At 39.9% G+C, this 21,894-nt stretch overlaps 1 protein-coding gene across 2 annotated transcripts in view; it reads right to left on the reverse strand.

The window, feature by feature from the left end:
* Positions 1–21,894, reverse strand: part of GADL1 (glutamate decarboxylase like 1) — a 222,509-nt gene that overhangs the window by 55,407 nt on the left and 145,208 nt on the right. For both annotated transcript variants that reach the window (XM_056129603.1, XM_056129602.1), the window contains one exon: positions 16,187–16,276. In XM_056129603.1, coding sequence (XP_055985578.1) covers positions 16,187–16,276 — 90 coding nt within the window. The remainder of the gene's footprint in view (positions 1–16,186; positions 16,277–21,894) is intronic.

The following is a 21,894-nucleotide window of genomic DNA, read 5'->3' on the forward strand; positions in this document are numbered from 1 at the left end:
AGAAAATTGGAATAACAGGATAATAGTTTTGGGAAACCATCAGGTTCGACACAAATGTTATACTGTATACAAAAATAACCTTCATACAGATTAAGGAGCTAAATACAAAAAAAAAAAAAGAATGAACGACAGAAAGACCAGCAGGAGATGGAATAGAATATTTATCAGATTTGTGAAAGAACAGTAACTTCAGCTTTGAAGCAGTGGAATAAATCATGAAGGAAAAGAGTGACAGATTTGAATACATAAAAAATTTAAAACTTCTGTACAACGGGAAAAACAGTAAGTCTAAAATAAAAAGGATATTATATCAAGGGAGATATCTATATTCCATGTGACAACGAATGCTTTAAAGCTCAAATATATACCCTCATTTAAATTTATAAGAAAACATCAGAACTCAAAATATAAATATGCAATGTAGAACAAAATCAACAAAGGCACCACAAAACAGTAAAGAAAATTGTTTAGACTACAATTAATGCAATAAAAATAAAGTAAACTAAAATAGGAGTTTTCACCTCTCAAAGTAATAACTCTCTCCAGTTCCTAAAGTTGCCACAGTTAGACTAAAATCTATGTACTCCGATGGTATTGTAAACAGCCTCAGTTCTCTTAAAAATTCAGTTTAACAATATCCATCACCAAAGTCAGACTCAAATGACATGGATTTTCATAATCAGCAATTACACACTGAGCACTTATCCTCTGAAGCTAAGCCCACAAAAGTGAAAGTGAGCATGAAGACATCCACTGCTGTTGACCATGGTGGATTACTAGAAACAACCTGAGCAGCCACAAATTATAAAAATGATTTTATAAATGATGACACAGATTCTTCAGAAATTTTATCTGAGGGATAGAAGATAAAGAGAGTTAAACAACATGTGAAGAAAAATCATGCAACTATTTCATTGAAGGTCCTCAAGGACTGGGTACATTTATCAACTGCGGAGAGTGGTGAATGACAGGGGAAAAAGAATAAAAATGTGAGAGGAGAAGACAGGAGAGAGAAGGGAGTGGAAGGTAGGCACTGGAAAGAGAGGAGAGAGAGCACAGGGGCTGCAAGGAGAGTGGGGTCCAAGTGGGGCAGTTTGTATTCCAAAAGGGCAAGAAAAAACTGGAGGCAAGTCTGAAGAAAAGAAAAGGCATAGTCTGAGTCTTTGCAAAGTGGCTCCTCCTGTGAAGTGTTCTTGATTGCTTCATAGAATTCAATAGCTGGGACACCAGAACTGCTGCAATTTGAAATGTTTTACCACAGAGTAATTCATCAGCATTTGGTGTCAATTTTCTGACTAGGAAAGGGAAAATAAGCAAAAGTGCCACCAGGGGGCAGATTTGGCACTAGCAAAGGGACTTCAAAGATTAAAAAAAAAAAAAAATCCGTTCTTTCTACACAGGGTCCATTCTGTTTTGCAGTAATGCTACATCGAGTTCTAAACAATTTCCTTAATGGCCCTGTTGTGAGTGTTAATTTTGGTTGATTAACGGGTGTTCAGGTAAAGTCCTAGCCCTTTATTTTCCTTAATGAAATTAAACCCAACCTGAAGCCACTGACCTTCTAAGTCAAGTTAAAACTCATGAATCTCAGGCATTATTATGGAACATTCCCTGAGGGGAACATTCCTTGTGACTCTCATAGCCCCAGGGGCCCCACAGAGACTCTGGGGTAATGGCTAATGTTAATGCTTAGGTCACTGGTCCAAGACACAGTGTGAGCCAACCTGATCCCTTGATATGCATTGCCTGTAAGAAAGACAGAAACACACACACACACACACACACACACACACACACACACACACACACGCCCCTTGGGGAACTCAGTTCTAGAAGGGGAGACATGAGTCATTCCTATCTGTGAAACTCTTGTCTCCATCACGTTCTTTGGCTGCCCTTTCCTCAGTGCTTGCATTTGTCTCCAGTGTCCTCACTTTTCACTGTGGGGACCATCAACAGGCAGCCAAGATGATCGGGGGGGGGGAAAAAAAAAGAAAAAGAAAGACAGATATCTTTAAGGCTATCCAAGACTCACAAGAGGGAAGAAGCCAGAGGCCCTATCTGGTTCTTGGGATGGGATTGGAGGAAACCCAAGAACAGAATATAGATGCACGCATTAGCTGTACTGCTGCATTGGCAGTGAAAATGGTGCTTTACTTGTAATCTAGTTATTAAAGTTCTCTCATACAAATCTGGCAGCCTGGAATGGAGACTTTATCCAGTAGATGACACAGAACTCAAGCATCCCTCAGAACAGGTGGCCAGGGGTGTGGAGGAACAAAGAGAAAGGGAATGACAGGGACTCATATCAGAAATGCACGTACAAAACTGTCCATCAAGGACAGATGACTGTAGGCCTGACTGCACACTGAGAATGTGAAGACCCATTGCTTGGACAAGAGTACTTCACATACCTTGAAAGCAGTGACCCACACTAGAAGAAGGTTGGGAGGTAACTGAAAGGGTTGGAGCTCAGGCTTGCATGCTCACGACCTGAAATCTGATGCCTGATACCATATGGCCCTTTAGCACTGTGGATGGGGTTTTCTTGAAAGCCACTACTATTCCCGGGCCCTTAGCATTGCTTGGGGGTTTGACCCTAAAATACCAAACAAACAAACACTAAAGCACATAACGATAATTTAAGTGCCTGTATATGCAGTATCTTTAAAACAGGAAGATCTGGCAACCACACAAGGCACTCCATCATTCAATCCTTGCTTATTATTGTCTCCAATATATCTATAAAACCAGAATTATTTCATTTTGACCTTAACATTTGAACAGAGGGGCTAGAGAGATAGTACTAAGGTTACAGTGCTTGCCTTGCAAGTAATTGACCTCAGATCAAACCCTAGCTCCACATATGACTCCTATAGTACCACTAGGAGGGATCCCAAAGCACACAACCTGGAGTCAACTGAGACAGGTGGGTGTGACTCAAAACAAACAAAAACTAGAGTCTGGAGAAACAGACATATTTAAATGTGCAACTACATTCACATGCAAATGTTGCAGATGAGATCATCCCTGCTTCCAAGATAGAGCAGAAAACTGGAGAGTGCTTGTATGCGGAATTACTAAAGCCAGGGCAAAAAGATGTTAGTGAAATGCAACTTCCAGCTCTGTTTTTTGGCTTCATTTTCTGTACTGATTATTTAGCATACTCAGTGGAAATACCAGAACAAGCAAATAGATGCTTGGTAGCAGGAGGCCATAGGCACAAAAAGTCTTTAAAACAAGTACAGTCCTGATGTTGTACCAGGTTTAGCCTTAGCCTGCTAGGAGACATTTAGCTTCACTCTACTAAACTGTAATTTTATTTTATTTTTTAAATTTTAATATTGCTTGTTTTGGGGCCACACCTGGGTTTACTCCTGACTCTGTACTTAGGAATTACTCCAGGTGGTGCTTGGGGACCATATGGAATGCTGGGGATTGAACCTGGGTCAGCCCTGTGCAAGGCAAGTGCCTACCAGCTGTAACATTTTTCGAGCCCCTCATAATTTTAACAGCTAGGGCTCTGCTCATTTTTTTCTCCAGAGTAACTCAGAAACATTCCATAGAAACAAGAGAGCCTGTTAGAAGAAAACAAATAAAGGAAAGAAAAAGAAATTAAAAAGAGAGCATCTGTACTTGCCCAACTTTGCTGGCTAGTTCCAATTCCTTTCCCTGACAAGTCTTCTCTATGTCCATGAAAATAACATTTAAAGGCCACAAAGAATAAAGGTAAATAAGTAAATAAATAAACTACTGTCAATCTTAAGCATTGATTCAGAGATAGTACAACAGAGAAGGCGCTTGTCTTGCCCATAACCATTTCGGCCTCAAAGATTTTTTTAGGATGTCATCCCGGGAATATCCCGGGAAGACAGATGAACATATAAGTCAGAAAAATGCTCACAGTATCCCATGTCCTCCAGCAGAACAGACACCCCTAGCTTCCTAGATGATTTTTGATGAAGGTCATCCACCCAGGAAATAGAAAGAACACACAAAGTGACCCTTGGCCCTCATGTGCAGAAAAACTGAAGAGAAAAGCTGATTACAAGTTAAATGCCTGTCAAACTACACAGGGAAGCCTCTCTACCGGAGAGAGTACTTAAAGAATAGCATTTTACTTCAAGCCCTAATGATTTGAGGAAAGAGAGCATAGTATTTACCAAACACTGGAAATTCTCATTTAAAAGCATTTCCCAAATCTACACTGCTGCCACTGTCAATACGAGTGAAGGTTCTGAAGTTACATTTAGAAACATTTTATTTCAAAGGGTCTCCCATATTAGATTTCCCTGAAATATAAATTTTAAAGAGGAACTTTAAAATGAGGGATGATGAAGAAATGGGATTTTTGAAGAAACTACTCTACGTCTGACACATATCACCAGGTTTATGAAGAACCTCACCTTTAAAAATATAAATGGTCTTATAATCATTGCACCTTTTAAAAATGGACATTTTTAGTTCATGAAAAATGAGTGATTGGGCATAGGAATGTCACAGAAATAGATGGAAAGAAACTTCCAGAGACCTGAAGATAGAATAAAAATACTATAGAAATAGAAATCCTAGGGTACATGACAAGCATGCACCCAATTTGGGTTTAATTCCAGCACCACATGGTCCCCTGAGCATTCCTGGTGATAGCCCTGGAGGCCCTTCGTACTAGTGGGGTGCCCTGGATACCTGCATCACTCAAAGATCTGAGCAGCATCACATTCTTAGGCCCTTGCACTAAACTGTTGGTGCAGTGGGCTGAGAGTCACTTAATCGTGTTCCCAAGCACACTTGAGCACTGATGTTCCCAATCCCCTTTGTCCCCAAGAAAGAAAATTTGAATCAGAATTCTCAGAAATATACAGAAGTTATCAAAATATGTGTGGGCCCTTTATTTATACATTATGCATATAAACACACACACACACACACACACACACACACACACACACGTTCTCACAGAGGAAATAATGGAGCACAGCAAAGGGTACACAGCCACAATTCCAGGAAGTGCCTCTTGAATGTCTTTGCTGTGAGCCTTGCCCAGAAGCACAGGCCCCCAACTGCAACAGGCTTTATGCACTTTCATCTTCAAGTGGGCTGTGAATCAGAAAGCTGCCATGGAGAATACTAAATTCTCTGGAAAGGTATCTGGAATATCAGATCAAGTTATATTTCCAAATAAGCAATAAAACAGCAAGCCCATCAAGTGGGTCAAGAAGATTTATTCCTAATCTGCTATTGAGGAGAAAGGAACCTATTATAAATGACCAACATTAGTCACAAATATGCAGGTCAGCAAATAAAAAATAAAGTTGAAATGCCCACACAAGGGGACAAAAAGACAACTGGTTAATTACTTTTAAGAATGTAAATTTTGCTGGTGTCGTGTAGACTTATTTATGAAATGACAGCAAAGGAGGAAATCTCTGGCACTAGTACAGAGTTATGACGAGACAAAAGAAACCAATGGAATTTTCCTTTATATTCTCCATGTTTAATGCTTCCCTCTTTTCAGCCTCACCCCCATGTTTTTCTTTCAATATGTGAACACTAGAATGAGACTCTGGAAGAAACAAACACATGTAAACTTATTTTAGTCATTGATTTTAGAGAACAAATTATAACTCTACCACAGTGCTGGAAGATTTTAGGGAGCCCTAGGAGATTGAGATCTAGAGTGAATATCTTACTATTGAAAGAATCCATATTAGGGCATCAAATTTTTGTGTACTTCAGCTAACTTGCAACATTGCTTTCTGTAAAACTGCTTGGCTGCTTTGCACCTGGGGAAGAGGGGACTTGGAAAGTGAACAGGGCATAACTTCTTTCTAAACCAAGTGTGACAGGATTCAGGTGTATTTACTGTTCCTGAAACGTATTGTCTCAGTAAAGCACCCTGCAGACTTGGGTAACTCAAAACGAGGATGGTCAAGGGAGATTACCTAAGGCTTAATGATTCCGGCTATAACCTTGCTTGTGCTGACAATCGATGTACGTAAATGCTGATCTTTGAATCTATAGGCTAAGGAGTAAGGTACTTTTAAATGGATGGTTAAGAAAGTATATGTTGTTACAAATCTATTGGCTCTGAAATGCGCGGGCTTTGCTGTAATGGCCAGTGAAGGCCTATATAAGATCCCCTTTGAAGAAGTTCGGGGCTCTCAGCCACTGCCCATTTTGGGGTACGCTGCAGAGCCCCAGCATGCTGGTCTAAATAAACCCCGTTTTTACTCCTGCAGGAATTGTGTCTATCTGGTCTCTCCGCGCCTCCCAGGGCTAGGGAACTACCGATCCCAACACTATAAACCACCAGGGCAATCCCACTGACATTGGACTCAGTGGGATTTCAGTGTAAAAATGTCTGTATTTTTGTAAAAAGAGTAGGAGTGGGGAAAGAGATGACAAACTATAGATGTCATTTGTGAGAGGAAATAATTTGCAAAGTATAACCTTAGTCTCTGAACAAGACAATTCTCTACGTATAGTGCAGGAAAAAAATTAGAATGATCTTTTACTGATTAAAAGGTAAAGGTAAATGCCCTCCCGTTGATCATCGATTTGCTCAAGCGGGCCCAGTAATGTCTCCATTGGAGACTTTGTTGTTACTGTGTTTGGCATATCGAATACTCTCGGTAGCTTGCCGGGCTCTCCGAGAGGGGCGGAGGAATTGAACTCGGGTCGGCCATGTTGGCCGCTTGTAAGGCAAACGCCCTACCGCTGTGCTATCACTCCAGCCCCTTTTACTGACTAATTTTTAAAAATGCATCCATAAAAAAATTCACCTTGTGTGAAGTTTCAAATGTATGTGCTATATTTATAAAAGTAATACATGTAAAACATTTAAAAAGAAATAAACACCTAGTAAATGGAATGCTCTATTACTTTTTTCACATTTTTAAGGTGATAATAGATGCCAAAAAACTGGGGAGTCTTTAGGTAAGAAGCAAGGAATTCTATTGCTTCATTAAGTCAATTATTCTATATTTGGCTTATTAATTGTTGCTTTTGTCATTTTTTTTTCGCAAAAGAAATAGCTGTTAATTATAGAAAATTTAAAACTTGCAGAGGAATACAAAAGCAAAAAACCTCTTATAGCTCTACTTCTAAAATACTCTCATGGACCAGAGAGATAGTACAGCAAATAAGGCACTTGGCTTGTGTGAGGCTGACCCATGATCTATCCCCAGTACTATATATGGTCCCTCAAGTACCACCAGGAGTCAGCCCTGAGTGCTACTGGGTGTGACTCCAGAACCAAAAATAATAATAAAATAGAATAATAAATTTATTATTTATTTTATTTAAATAATAAAATACTTTGGTGTATATCATTTGTCCATTAACATACGTTCTTTTACATGTACATAAATATATGTATTTATATATAAAACTTCAAATTAAGATCAATGTAGTAATTGTATAACTTTTTCAACTATAATAAATCATGAGCATCTTAATTTGGAAAATATTTTTAGTTGCCTACATATCAGAAATTAGTTTATAAATTGTGTACCATATTTTAAACAGCTTCCTATAGTTGACTATTCAAGCTCCTTCCAATTTCTTATTGTATTAAATCATGGCTATGAATCATGGTTTGTTTTTTGGGTAACATTCAGTGATACTCAGGGATTACTCTTGGCTCTGCATTCAGGAATCACACCTGGCGGTGCTTGGGGAAACATATGGGATGCCAAGGATGCCAGGGATTCTGAGTAGGCCATATGCAAGGCAAGTGGGACTATTTCTGTGGGACTATTTCTCTAGTCCCTAGAGCAATTTTTGCAAGTGTCCACAATTTCAAAAGTACACTATCAGTAGTTTTGCAGGGAAATAAAAAAACCTGTCAAGTATTTGCTATGTTTTAAAAGGTGAATTTTCAGAAAACGTGGGCAAACTTTTGAATCCATTAGCACTCTCTATGAATACCCTGAATTTATGGAAACACTAAAGCCATAATAAAAGCCATAATAATTTGCAATGTGAATCACAAATGTATCTATTATCTTGTTTCTGACCTATTTCTTAATTAGTAGAAAAACTGATAAAACTGGAGTGATAGCACAGCGGTAGGGCATTTGCCCTGCACGCAGCCAACATGGCCGACCCGAGTTCGATTCCTCTGCCCCTCTCGGAGAGCACGGCAAGCTACCGAGAGTATCTCACCCGCACGGCAGAGCCTGGCAAGCTCCTTGTGACGTATTAGATATGCCAAACACAGTAACAACAAAGTCTCCAATGGAGATGTTACTTGGCCCGCTCAAGCAAATCGATGATCTGATTCCTGAATGCAGAGCCAAGAGTAATCCCTGAGTATCACTGAATGTTACCCAAAAAACAAACCATGATTCATAGCCATGATTTAATACAATAAGAAATTGGAAGGAGCTTGAATAGTCAACTATAGGAAGCTGTTTAAAATATGGTAGGTAAAGGTCCTCCCGTTGATCGTCGATTTGCTTGAGCGGGCCCAGTAACGTCTCCATTGGAGACTTTGTTGTTACTGTGTCTGGCATATCGAATACTCTCGGTAGCTTGCCGGGCTCTCCGAGAGGGGCGGAGGAATCGAACTCGGGTCGGCCATGTTGGCCGCTTGTAAGGCGAACGCCCTACCCGCTGTGCTATCGCTCCAGCCCACAATTTATAAACTAATTTCTGATATGTAGGCAACTTAAAATATTTTCCAAATTAAGATGCTCATGATTTATTATAGTTGAAAAAGTTATACAATTACTACATTGATCTTAATTCGAAGTTTTACTTTACTTTTTACTTTACTTTTTACTTTACTTTACTTTTACTATTTTATTCAGGCAATAAACTTTATAAACAATAATATATATTATATTATACAATATATAATGGGCTGGAGCAATAGCACAGCGGGTAGGGCATTTACCTTGCATGTGGCCGACCCAGGTTCAATTCTTCCATCCCTCTTGGAGAGCCTGGCAAGCTACCAAAGAATCTCACCTGCATGGCATAGCCTGGCAAGCTACCTGTGACATATTCAATTGTCATAAACAGTAACAACAAGTCTCACAATTTGTTGTGAGATGTTATGTTACTGTTGCCTGCTTGAGCAAATGGATGAACAACAGAGGACAGTGCTACAGTGCTACAATATATAATAAAATATATTCATAAAATATAAATATATAATAAATAAATAAAACAAAGTTTATTTCATCAATCCTAAAAGCCAAAGTAGACTGAATCAGATAATTATTATAGGATCAAACATGGGGGCCTTAGTATGCTAAGCACACAAAGCTAGATTTTTACCCAGTGGACCAATTGTTTTCAAGGGAAGCATACAATGAATCTTAAAAATAGTGTGGAAATTTGGACAGGTGTATTTGATTTTCCTTATATGTGAGTGTATTTAATGGGTAGAGACCAGGCACTCTTGCTACAATGTGTAGGGCAGGGCTGAGCAAAGAAAAGCTACTCCATACTGCACAATATTTCCAGCTGTCTGGCTGGAAATGCATGCAATGCCAGGCTCTGCTGCAATGATCCAAAACCAGAGCCCAGTGCTACTTTACATACAAATGCAAAACATTCTGTATCTGCTTTTAATCCACACTACATTTTCTTCTACCATGTAAATTAGAGGAAAGTGTTTTCTTCAATGCTTTACCAAGAGTTGTGCACCCTTTCAAAAAATTGTATCCCTGATATTACACTCTTCCTGTATCTGTACCAGCCATATCCTGTCCAAAGCTGCACTTGTATGTGGCTTACATTCACTGTGATTTTAATAGTATATAAGAATCTTACCATCTCCTGGGGATTGCTAATGGTGTCCTGTAGATAATGTAGGAAGTAGGAGATATGCTTTACTATATACTAACACTTCTTTCCTGATATGCTTCTGTTTTGATTTATTTGTGCGGGGGCACACACAGTGGTGTTCAGGGCTGGTTCTGTACTCAGGGATCACTCCTGACAGGGTTTGGGAGGCCATATGGGGTTCTGAGAATCGAACCTAGGTGGGCCATGGGCAGGGCAAGTGCTCTACCCACTGTGATATCTCTCCAGCCTCTCTTCTATTGTCTTTTACAAAGTAGGTCGTGTTTTTTTCTCAGTTTCATATTAGGAGAGTAAAGGGAACATTAACAATTTTTATTCTAAATAGCAGTCTGCAGGGTTGTGAACTGCTACTGTAGAGAACAGAAAGTCATTCGCAGACTTCCTGCAGAAGAGGGATATTGATAAAGCAGAGTTGAAGCACGAACATGCAGAGAGTAATGAAAATAAATGAAGGGAAAGAAATGGCAGGAGAAAAAGATCAGGAAACAGGCAAATATGTTCTGGGTAGAGAGGTAATAAGGGGTTAGAATATCACAAATATTAGAAAGAATCAGCGAGAAAAGCATTTTATGGGGGACATCTTAAAAAGAGAAGCTGTTGGAACCTAATGATTGAACATAATGTAACACAGCAACTCTCAGAGTTTTATTAGATTGCACAATAATTGTGTTCTCAAAAAATTATCTTACATGAGCATGCATGCTTTACAAGTACAGATTCACAGAAGTCACATTCTGGAACTCCAGATTCATGACCAACGTATCCCTCTCCTTTTGCTGTCAAAAGGAAAGCTTATTAAATGGCTGACAGTTCAACCTGACACTTCTCAGAATCAGGGGAAACAAAGTCTTATTTGTTTTTTTTTTATTTGAATCTCCAAACAAGATAAATCTCAGGCTAAATCTCAAATGTACTTGAAGAACACCGCAGGCTATAATCCAGACCCTTGCATCTCACACAACAGCAAGCAGAAAGCCACATAGATCAACAATAGAACTATTTTCCTCTGTTCCTTCCGAACTCACAAACATATATCCACATAGAAAATAAAAGGAAGCCCAGAATATGTCTGAAACATACATGTTTAATTATCAGAAGCAAACACAACAATTAAATATAACAACATTCAAAAACATTAGGTGGGACAAGGAAGCACCATGGTTCTAAATGACTCATGAAGAGTATTTCTTTATGAGTATAGGGATGGAGAATCATGAATAACAGAATCAATTCTGACAAATACTAGGAAAACAGGAGACCATCTTGATTAAATTCAATTTCTGGTTGAACATTGAAAGTACATTATCTGTCAAAGTATCTGACTCCTAAGAATTGTGTGTGTGTGTATATATATATATATATATATATATATGACTTTATAAAAAGAAAGAGTGAGCCAAATATATCTCCAAACATAATGTGACTATTTGGTTATTCTTATCTGTGTCTGTGCAACAATCCTGAGTCAGTAGAATACAAATATCACAGTCTTTTCTTAACAATCAAAAAGTGAGAAAAATATTAAACATATCTTCCTCAGCTCTAAACAATTACTCCCCCATGCCATCAAAAAAGTGTCAGTTGCATTCCATCAAAATAGAAAAAATATTATTCCCAGAAACCTCACCTTAAAACCTCACATTGTTCAATTCTCCCCCCCCCCCCCGCCCTTTTTGGATTACTTAACATATGAAATGTATTCCTAAGCACTTTCCCATTTGCATTGTGTGATTAAAATGCAGACACATCCCAAGGACTATGCTAACTGCCTGAAATGGGTATTGAAGGGTTTGTTGAGGCAAAGGCACAGAAAACGTCATCCATCTTTCCCCCTCTTTGCTGCCTGATCTCAGGTTTGACAAGAGATTGAACTACTACAAATTGAGAATCTATTATCCTACTTTGCAAGCACTTTAATAATCCAGGAATAAACAGAAAATAATCTGATGCCTAAAGAAGATGCTGTGGCTCAGATTTCAGATGACCTGATGGTAATGCTCCCTATCTTTCCTCTTCCTCCTATTTAGGCAATGAAACAAATGTTGGGCTCCCTGTTATGGAAGATGAGAATCCTATGACCCAATTTGCTGCCCTCATCTGACTTCCCTCCTCTTCCCTTTGTTCCCCTGTGGACTTCTAACCACATCCCACACCCTCCTCTCACAAATTCGTTGGTCCGCCTTCTCCAGATGGAATCCCGGCAACCATGAGCTTCTACAAGCATGGCTCAGGTATGTGGGCACCAGGACCATTCCTCCAAACCACATGAGGTGCTGGAACTGGGAAGTTCCATCCCGGCTCCCAGTCTGTCCCTGATCCTTGAAATCACACCCTCAACCAACCCCCGGTGCCATCTTGCCACACTCAGCAGTGAAGAAACCCAGCGGGCAACACAACACCTGAGAATTCTCCGAGCCAACCGAGCCAATATTACCGGGGTGCCCTAGATGAAATAGCTGCAGTCTCCCTGCCTTCTTCAGATGGAATCCCGGTGACCATGAGCTTCTACAAGCTTGGCTCTATTTTGTGGGCACCAGGACTATTCCTCTGAATCACGCAGCCACTTGTGCAGCTGCACGACCTTTCCTGATATACAAAGTGAGCAATGGAAAATAGATGATCTGGCTTCTGTCCCTAGATGACAGGCTTGAATGGTGGTGGGAATATGCAAGCAAAATATAATGCACAAAACTATAGAGACAGTATCTGAGCAATTGTCTGCTGTAGAGACAGAGTATTAACTGAGGTGGAAATGGAGGGGATAATGGGGATATTGGTGGTGGAAATGTTGCACTGGTGGAAGGACGGGTGATCAATCATTGTATAGCTGATATCAAACATGAAAGCTTTGTAACTGTATCTCACGGTGGCTCATGCTTCTGGACTGTGAATCAAGCTATGGCCCCATTCCACCCCAGGGGGGAAAAGGACATTGCCCTTCTGCCTTCTTCCCCTCGACGGCATGGTGACCACCATCTGTCAGAGCCTATTGGACTGAGAGGTATTCGCCTGCAGTGACAAGACTCATGGGGCCTCACAGGATGGGGGCTGAAATTGACACTTATCCCCACCCTGACGAGACCCTGAGTTGCTGCCCACAAATGGCTCCTCCCACTTCTGAATGGCCATGATCCCAGATACACACAAACCAATCCTGGAACCCAGCGGCTTCTGGCAGAAATCCCTCCAAACTTGATTACTACAATATCAGAAATCCAAAATTGCATGGCTGTTATTGTAGCCACATGACATCATATGCTCTTCATTATCAGCAATAGAAAACAAATTATCTAATGATGTCTTCTCAGCAGGTCTGATAGTTGGGGGGAAATTCCAAATAATAATTTTTCTTTTGTTGAAAAATTGAATGTAATCAAAGTAGAGTAGAGTAATGTGGAAATCATGTGCCACATTGGCAGGGGTAGGGGTGGTGGGGGGTATACTGGGGTTCTTGGTGTTGGAATATGTGCACTGGTGAAGGGATGGGTGTTTGGTCATTGTATGACCGAGACTTAAACCTGAAAGCTTCGTAACTGTTCTCACAGTGATTCGATTAAAAAAAAAAAGTTCCTGGGTCACTGTGGTGTGATTTGTCCTAGAATCTACTTCTTTACAATTGTCTCCAGACTGGCATTTACCTACTGCTCACCTCTCAGCAATGTGTCACACACTGGGAGAGAAGGCCTTTCTGTTTCCATAGCAAACAGGTCTCACCTGGAAATATCTTGTCATCATCTATCTTACTTTTGTGTTTATTTGGCTTTGTTTGTAGGGGTGGAGGGGGAGAGCGTACGCTGTGGAGCTCAGAGTTTACTTCTGGCTCTGTGCCTAGAAGTCACTCCTGGTACTGCTTTGGGGGACCAAATATAGTGCCAGGGATAAAATCAGACTTGGTCCCATGGAAGACAAGTACCTATCCCCTATCTCTCTGACTCAGTAGCTCTTTATTCTTATATTTATGTCTTTTTACTCATTTGCCCCCTGCCATTAGGTTTCTCCCTAATTGTAGGTCTAATGCAGAGCCAGGGTGAATACAGAAATTTCTGTTGCTTGCCTGACTCTGTTATTTTCCTTTTTCCACTGTAGGGCAAGTAGAAGGGCTATCGCTTATAAAATCTGTGAAAATTCTCATTGATTTTCCCATTGAGGGTAGGGAGTAGTTTACAGGTCAAAGCTTTTTCTAACTGGGATCATAGAGAAAGTGTGCTTGAGTGGAAAGGTGCAGGGCCCAGCAAAGTGCCCAAATTTGATAATACCAGCACACTGTGAAGTCTCATTGCTCAGAGATCCCCAGGAGAGGCCCCTCTGGTCTCTTCAGTGCACTATGTCTATATGGCACAGGTGTGGACCAAGTCATGTAAATTCATGAGACTGCTTATTTCTTCAAAATATTTAGTTTGAGGCCAGATTTTTAGAGGCATCTCCTGAAAATGTTCATGGATCCAAGAACAACAGTGACAGTCAACTGGGCTGAAGGTTCAGAGATCAGGCCCAAAGAGATAGTCCTACTTGGGCCATGTGGTGACAAGGATGGTCACATTGCTCAAGGGCTTCCAGAGCTACACCCAGTGATGCACAAGGGTCTCTAAGGCTATCACTGGAGAGGCTTTATGAACATATAAATTTGATAGAGGCCTCTGGTATGCAACATAAAAGCCCCATTCCTTGTATTCTCTCTCTGGCCTCTGAGGCAGGATTTTAAGATTCATGGTCTAGTGAGGAGATATATGGAGAGAGACACAAATGCCTAGATCCCAGGGCTTCTCCTCACTCTGGAGAGTTGGCTCATGCTAAATGTCTGTGGAGAAAGGTTCAAAGATATTTTGTCTGACGATAAGTTAAATTCCATGCTGTACACTGTTTCTGTCTCATTTCTATCTTTCTCTGTCTCTCACACACACAAATATACACATTCTTGTCTCTCTGTCTCTCTCTCACTTGGAGATAAGATACAAGATCGGTGGAGAGCGAACAGTCTCGTACAAAGGAGACCAGATTTAGACTACTGACATGATCTCTGAGGTGTGTGACATGGAGACATGGGGGCAGAGTTGAAAGAAGCCATTGTCCACCATACAACTTTTACTTTGTGTCCCATCACCAGGTTATACTTCCTGATGTGCACTGTGCATTAGAACTTCTAATATACTCCATGATTACCTTGCACACTTACTTAATCACTTAATTTCCCGTTAGTCGGTGATTTGCTCGAGCGGGCACCAGTAACGTCTCCATTTGTCCCTGTCGCGTGCTAGTGTAGCCCAATGGCATCTGTTCGCTCTGGGAACATGAAGAGCCTCAAACCAATCGTTCATGATCTTCACGAAGAAGTCTGACCATCTGGTAGGTGGGCGGCCACGCGGTCTTTTGACATTCTGTGGAATCCAGTCAGTAACAGCTCTAGTCCAGCGGTCATCTTTAAATCTCATTACATGAACAGCCCATCTGATTTTTGACACCTTGGCAAATGAGACAGCGTCCCTGATTCTTGATCGTCAACAGATGTCAGAACTCCCGATTTTTTCTCTCATTTGAGTGAAACGTGATATTCCAAGCATAGCTCTTTCAATTCCTCTTTGGGAGACCTGAATAGCGTTCTCATCCTGTTTGTGTAGGGCCCAGGTCTCTGAGGCATATGTTAATGCAGGAAGAACAGTGGAATCAAAGAGATGTGCCCGGAGCCGGAGGTTCTTCATCCTCTTAGCTATTTCTTCGACATTCTTGAAGGCGTTCCAAGCCGCTCTCTTCTTCCTGCGCAGCTCGGGTGCCAGGTCATTTGTCATGTTGACCTCTCGACCTAAGTACACATAGCTTTTGCATTCGGAGATGGTGGTTCCGTTGAGAGCGAATGGGGCATCAGGAACGAGGCTGTTTCTCATAAACATTGTCTTCGTAAGATTCAGCTGTAGTCCTACCTTTCCACACTCACGGTCAAAGTCGGCCAGCATTTGTGCTGCTTGGCTGATGTTTGGTGTTATTAAAACAATGTCATCAGCAAAGCGGAGGTGGTGTAGTTGTCGACCATCTATCTTCACTCCCATTCCTTCCCATTCCAGTCTTCGCATGATGTTCTCGAGGGTGGCACTGAAGAGTTTCGGTAAAATGATATCACCCTGCCGAACCCCTCTCTTGACATCAACGATCACTTTGCACACAGCACATTATTTTGAATGTGTGTGAAAGTCAAGAATACGAATTTGTTAAATGTGAACACTGTTTGTAACATTCTGGAATTTCATTACATTGCAATAAGTTAGGAACCAGGATTTTAAGAGGCTTTTACTAGCAGAGTATCAATTATAGGATCAATAGACAGTGAGCATTCAATCTGTCCCATCACAAAGAGAAATACAATTCATGGATGACTCACCAAATGAAGTTTTTCCCAGAACTCAGGGCCCTCTTCCATCTTTCTAAGGCTTGGTGGAATGTACCAAAAGCAAATATTGGCATATTCAGGCTGTGGATTAAGAAAAGTTACAAGGTTTTAAAATTTATTTATTTTTATTAACCTCCTAATTAACCTATTATAAACCTAATAGTAATTTCAGAACGCGATTATACTCCTTAGCTAGTTTCTTTAGAAACTATCATGCCTGTATTACTGTGATAAGAAATCAAAATCTAATAAAAATAGACATCTATTCTACTTTATTTCTGATAATAGCATACTGGAAATTTTTTTACTTAGTACACCCATGGGGGAGTTCTTTCCTCTGTGCAAAGGATAAGCACAGGTTCATGATAAAAAAAATCTCATAAAATACGAAGGTGATTCAACCTAGCTCTGTTTTTATTTTTGTTTTGGGGCTATACATGGTGATACTCAGACCTTACTCCCAGTTCTGCAGTCAAGGATCACTCCTGGTGGGGCTTGGGTGGGTGGGGGGGGGGGGGAGCTGATATATACATGAGGGAGATACCATGGTTCTTCCCTTCAGTGCTCTAAGTCATTTCTTATACCATGATATCCTTCCAAGAATTCTTTCTCTAAATTCTTTCTCTAGCCAATGTTGTCATCTATTCCTGCTTTCCTTGACAAGTTCCTTATTGCCTGCTCTGATAAAACTGCTCATGTTGGGGGAAGGAGTGCCTGTGCAGCAAGTAGGGTGCTTGTCTTACTGACAGGGTTTGGTCCTTGGCATTACATACAGTTCCCTGAGCAGAAAGCCAGGTGTGCCCCCCCCCCCAAACAAGCAATATTGTTAATGCTGCTTTGAAATAAAAAAAAAAAAGAAAATAAGATCACCTTGACTCCTTGCTCTCAAACATCAATAGGGGGGGGGGGGGTGAATCAGAAGAAATTATCCAAAATGTAATTCTCAGTTCTGTGCTCAGAATGCCTAGAAACTGATTAAGTCTGTGAAAGAAACAGCTAAAAAACTGACATTTTGAGAGGCAACTCGGGTAATTCTGAAATAGGTAGTGCGTAACCTTTGGTCAACAAACAGATAGCCCAGTATCTGTCCCAGTAATCTTATTTTCTATAAGACATTATTTGGTTAATGATATGGGATATCATTCTTGAACAGGTTTTGTTCAGACATTATCATATAAAGAAGATCTCTACCATACCATTCATATTCTCTGAACAAAAACATATGAAGTCCCATGCTAATGACAATCACAAATAATCCTGTTTTGGAATTACAAACTAGATACAAGTACTTAGATCCAGAAAAAGACAATGAATCACATCCACCCCTTCAGAGCCTCCCTCATTTGAGTCTTAGCACTGACAGTATTTAAAATGACTTCCATTTCCCCACCACAAACACAGAGCAGAGGCAATAACCAATATTTTAACAGCTCTCAATAACCATCAGAGTTATGCTTCAGTGCCATTATAAAGTTTCAAGGTACTTCAGAAGGAGGAAACGGCTATCACTTTATATCTTAAAATCAAGATTGGTACCATGTAGAGTTCTTATTTTAGTGGATTTTAAATCATATTTTAATGCCCAGAAACACTGCTAGCTCAACAGAAAAGGTTTTGATCTTATCTTTCCTCTTCCTAAATTTGTAACATGCTGTATTTGACAAAAAAGAAAAAATTTACTAATACTCAAAATGTACAGTGGGTTCAAAGTGTACTTCTATACAATTCAGCTCATTTTCAGCAAACTTACATCATCAGACTTTGTCAGTCTGTTTTGCTGTTTTGTTTTTATTTCTGGGCCACACCCAGTGGTGCTCAGGGCTTATTCCAGACTCTGCACTCAGGAAGCACACCTAGGAGGGTTTTGAGCACCAAATGAGGTGTAGGGGATCAAATCTGAGTCAACTGTATGCAAGGCAAGCACCCTATTATTATCTCTTTAGTCCAAGATTCTGATCATCTCTGAAAGTTATGCAATTTAGAGGCAGATCTAGAATAGAATGTAGGAAGCATGCTTTCCAAGTGGCCTAGCTCAGTTCAAATTTCTAGTACCACATATAGTCCCCCAAACACAGCCAAAGGTCACCTCTGAGTACAGAGGCAGGAATCATCTATGATGCTTTCCAGGTTTGATTTCATACCAAATTTTACACAATTAGTATGTGAATTTCTGATTAAAATTTAGGATACAAGGTACTGATCTTCCAAATTATTTAGTCATGTTGTGTGAATACATCTTTCCAAGTTAAGTGATTATGATTGATTGGAAAGTAGAAAAAGTATTGTCTCAACAGATCCTAGGAACCCATATATTTTTTATCAAAGATTTTTCCCCCACACAATATGTAAGTCATTTATCAATTTACTACCTCTCAGTTCTAAATCCACCCATTTTTGGTGAATTTGGGAGGTTAACCCTAACAATTTCTCTTTACCACCTGGTCTGATTTTAGACTTGTCAGTAGAGGGAGCTGGAGGGACACTGATAAAGCAGAGGTACCTCTCCTGGCATCTCCTGTGTTCATGTCATGGGTCTCCTGAGCCAAGTGACCAGAAATCAAGTGACTCCATGAGCTTTTTCCCAAGACCAACTCTGGCACACTAAATCAGGTAGGTGAGTACTTTCAGTGAGACCTTCTGATCATTTTTCTGGCAGCGCTGTGTGTGTAGACTGAATGAGTACCAAGACATGATTCCTCTCTATGGATGGGATCCCACGGCACCCCAGAAAGTAAATTCTGGGGCTGGAGTCAAAGTACAGCCTTGAACGTGGCAGATCAGGGTTCGATCCTCAGCATCCCATATGGTCCCCCTAGCACCACAAGGGCAATTCCTGAATACAGAGCCAGAGAAAATCCTGAGCATCGCTGGGTGAGGCCCCAAACAAAACAGAAAGTGAATTCCTACAGAATCTTTTCTGACCCTGTGGTAGTTTGTTGAACTCTACCTCCAGTGAGCCACACAGTACCTTTTCCCCTACTCAGCTCTTGGAGGGAGCAAACTTTTGCCTGGAAAGTCAATTACTCTTAGGAGTGGTGGTTTTTCTCCATATCTGCTAGTCCTAAACTTTTGGGGTCCTCTTTCTCCCTGAAAGGCAATCCCCATAACTCCAAATCTTCTGTTAATGTCTTTGCATTGCACATTGCCACTTTAAATTACAGTACAGGTTTTTTTCTTGTTGTTGAATCCTGACTAATACATCATTAAATTAGTAATTCCGTTTTAGTTCCAGGACCCATGATAAAGTTATAAATCACTTTATAGTAGGTTTTATCTTCTGCCAGATCTGCATTATATTTTAAGTTAATATCAAGACCTTTTGAATCACTTCTTAAATTTACTTGTTTTAGTGACATTCCTTTAGTGTTGTATACTTTAGGAGCGATGTATCTATGATTCTTTTTGCCCAGTCTCTTTTAGAAAGTATGGCTTCAGGGCAATGGCAAGTGAAAACTTGTGAAACTTTTATGATATTTTATCTCATTGAACAAAATTTGGTGCTCCATTGGGTAGAAAGCTTTAGGCGTAATCTGTCATTGTCCTCCCATTGTTCATCGATTTGCTCAAGCGGGCCCAGTAACGTCTCCATTGGAGACTTTGTTGTTACTGTGTTTGGCATATCGAATACGTCAAGGGTAGCTTGCCAGGCTCTGCCATGCAGGCAAGATACTCTCGGTAGCTTGCCGGGCTCTCCGAGTGGGGCGGAGGAATTGAACTTGGGTCAGCCATGTTGGCTGCAACCAAGGTAAACGCCCTACCACTGTGCTATCATTTTCAAAATTGTTGTAATTGATTAAACATGATAAAATTTTCCTTTGAATATTCACACGGAACATATTTGAGGTTTTCATTTCTTTATTTTGTAGTTTTTAATATATACAATGATTTTGTTCAAGAGTTTTCAAAGATTAATGAGTATTTTCATAGTAAAAGTATTCACATGTACTCAGTTCCCTACATAGATGATGACTGCAGGTGTTTTAGACTCATATCCCATCAATCTTATCAACCATCATAAAATTGAAACAGCATTAAAAGGAACCTATCCATACATGAATAGGATAGTGAAGAATACAAAAGACTTGTACAATAAAAATTTTGTCATAATCTTTAAAAATTCATGGAGAAGTACAAAAGTATTTCTAAAGAGAAATAGGTACATATTATTCTGATCTTTGAACAAAACAGTAAAGATGCATTTTAAGAAATAAAGCATATATTCTAATGTCAGGAAAGATTATTAAGAGATGATAATGACAATATTAAGAGATGATAATCTCATTTCTATATGAGACCAATTGGAAACAGACTTGTGGGTGGGATGCAAATGGGGTTGAAGATGTAACTGGTGGAGTGAAGAGGACACTGGTGAAGGAACTGGTGTTGAAACATTGTATGCCTAAAACACAATCATGAATAACTGTAACTTCACAGTAAAGGTAAAGGCCCTCCCGTTGATCGTCGATTTGCTTGAGTGGGCCCAGTAACGTCTCCATTGGAGATTTTGTTGTTACTGTGTTTGGCATATCGAATACTCTCGGTAGCTTGCCGGGCTCTCCGAGAGGGGCGGAGGAATCGAACCTGGGTCGGCCATGTTGGCCGCTTGTAAGGCGAACGCCCTACCGCTGTGCTATCACTCCTAAAAGTTTTTTTCAATAACATTTTGTTTTATTTAATTTTGTTGCTGTTGTTTGGGGACTATACCCAGCAATGCTCAGGGGTTATTCCTGGCTTTGCACTCAGGAATCACTCCTGGCAATGCTCAGGGGACTATCTAGGGTGCTGGGAATTGAATTGCATGCAAGGCAACCACTTACCAATGTACTATCACTCTGCCTACCCTCAAATTTTGATTAAAAATAAATTTTTAGTATGACAAATCACAATATTAATATCTACGTAACATGTTTGAAGAAAAAATTTAGTTATAAAGGACAATATTATAAGCAGAATCTTCTATATCCTAGATATTAGGTTAGGCATTGAAATGAGGAAAAAGTTATAAACTATGCTTCTCTCTAGTAACTGAAAGACTAATAATGGAGCTAGATCAAGGGACTTAAGGTACAATGGAAAGAGCTTTACAAAAAGAAATTTCTCATAATGCAAGAAATGTTCCTGGCAAAAGACATGTTGAAATAGAAGTGCAGAAAGGGAAACCAAGCTCTTGGAAGGATTAGAGAACAGAATATACTGATGAGAGGTGAATCTGGAAATGGAAACTGGAGTCACTTCACGAAGAGTTTCCTCATATTTGATGCTTTGGAGTTTGTGTTTGATCCCAGAGGCAATGTGAAAACGGAAGAATATTAATATGGGGAACATATTGTGTTCATAAAGGCCATAGTGTGCCTGTCATTTGGAATATAGGTTAGTGAAGTCTAAGACTGAATATAGGATATGAGTTAGGAGAACAAGGTAACATGAGGAGTAATGAGAGTCTGAAGTAAGAACATGGATTTGGAAGTAGAAAAGATTAAATACCCAATATACATTTGAAAAAAAAAAGAGAAAGAGAGACAATAAAGACATCAATATTTTTGTTAGAGGTTTAATTTTTTTTAAAAGTTAAATTACAATAAAGAAAATAGCTGCACTTCAGCTTTGAAAATGTTGCATTTGAAGTGTCTGTGCGAGTCTGCTGAAAACTGCAGTACTCTTATTTTTTTTAACTTTATTAGTGAAACACCATGGGGTAC

This window comes from Sorex fumeus, unplaced genomic scaffold (assembly GCF_029834395.1).
Source record: "Sorex fumeus unplaced genomic scaffold, SorFum_2.1 ptg000072l, whole genome shotgun sequence".
Lineage (NCBI taxonomy): Eukaryota > Metazoa > Chordata > Mammalia > Eulipotyphla > Soricidae > Sorex > Sorex fumeus.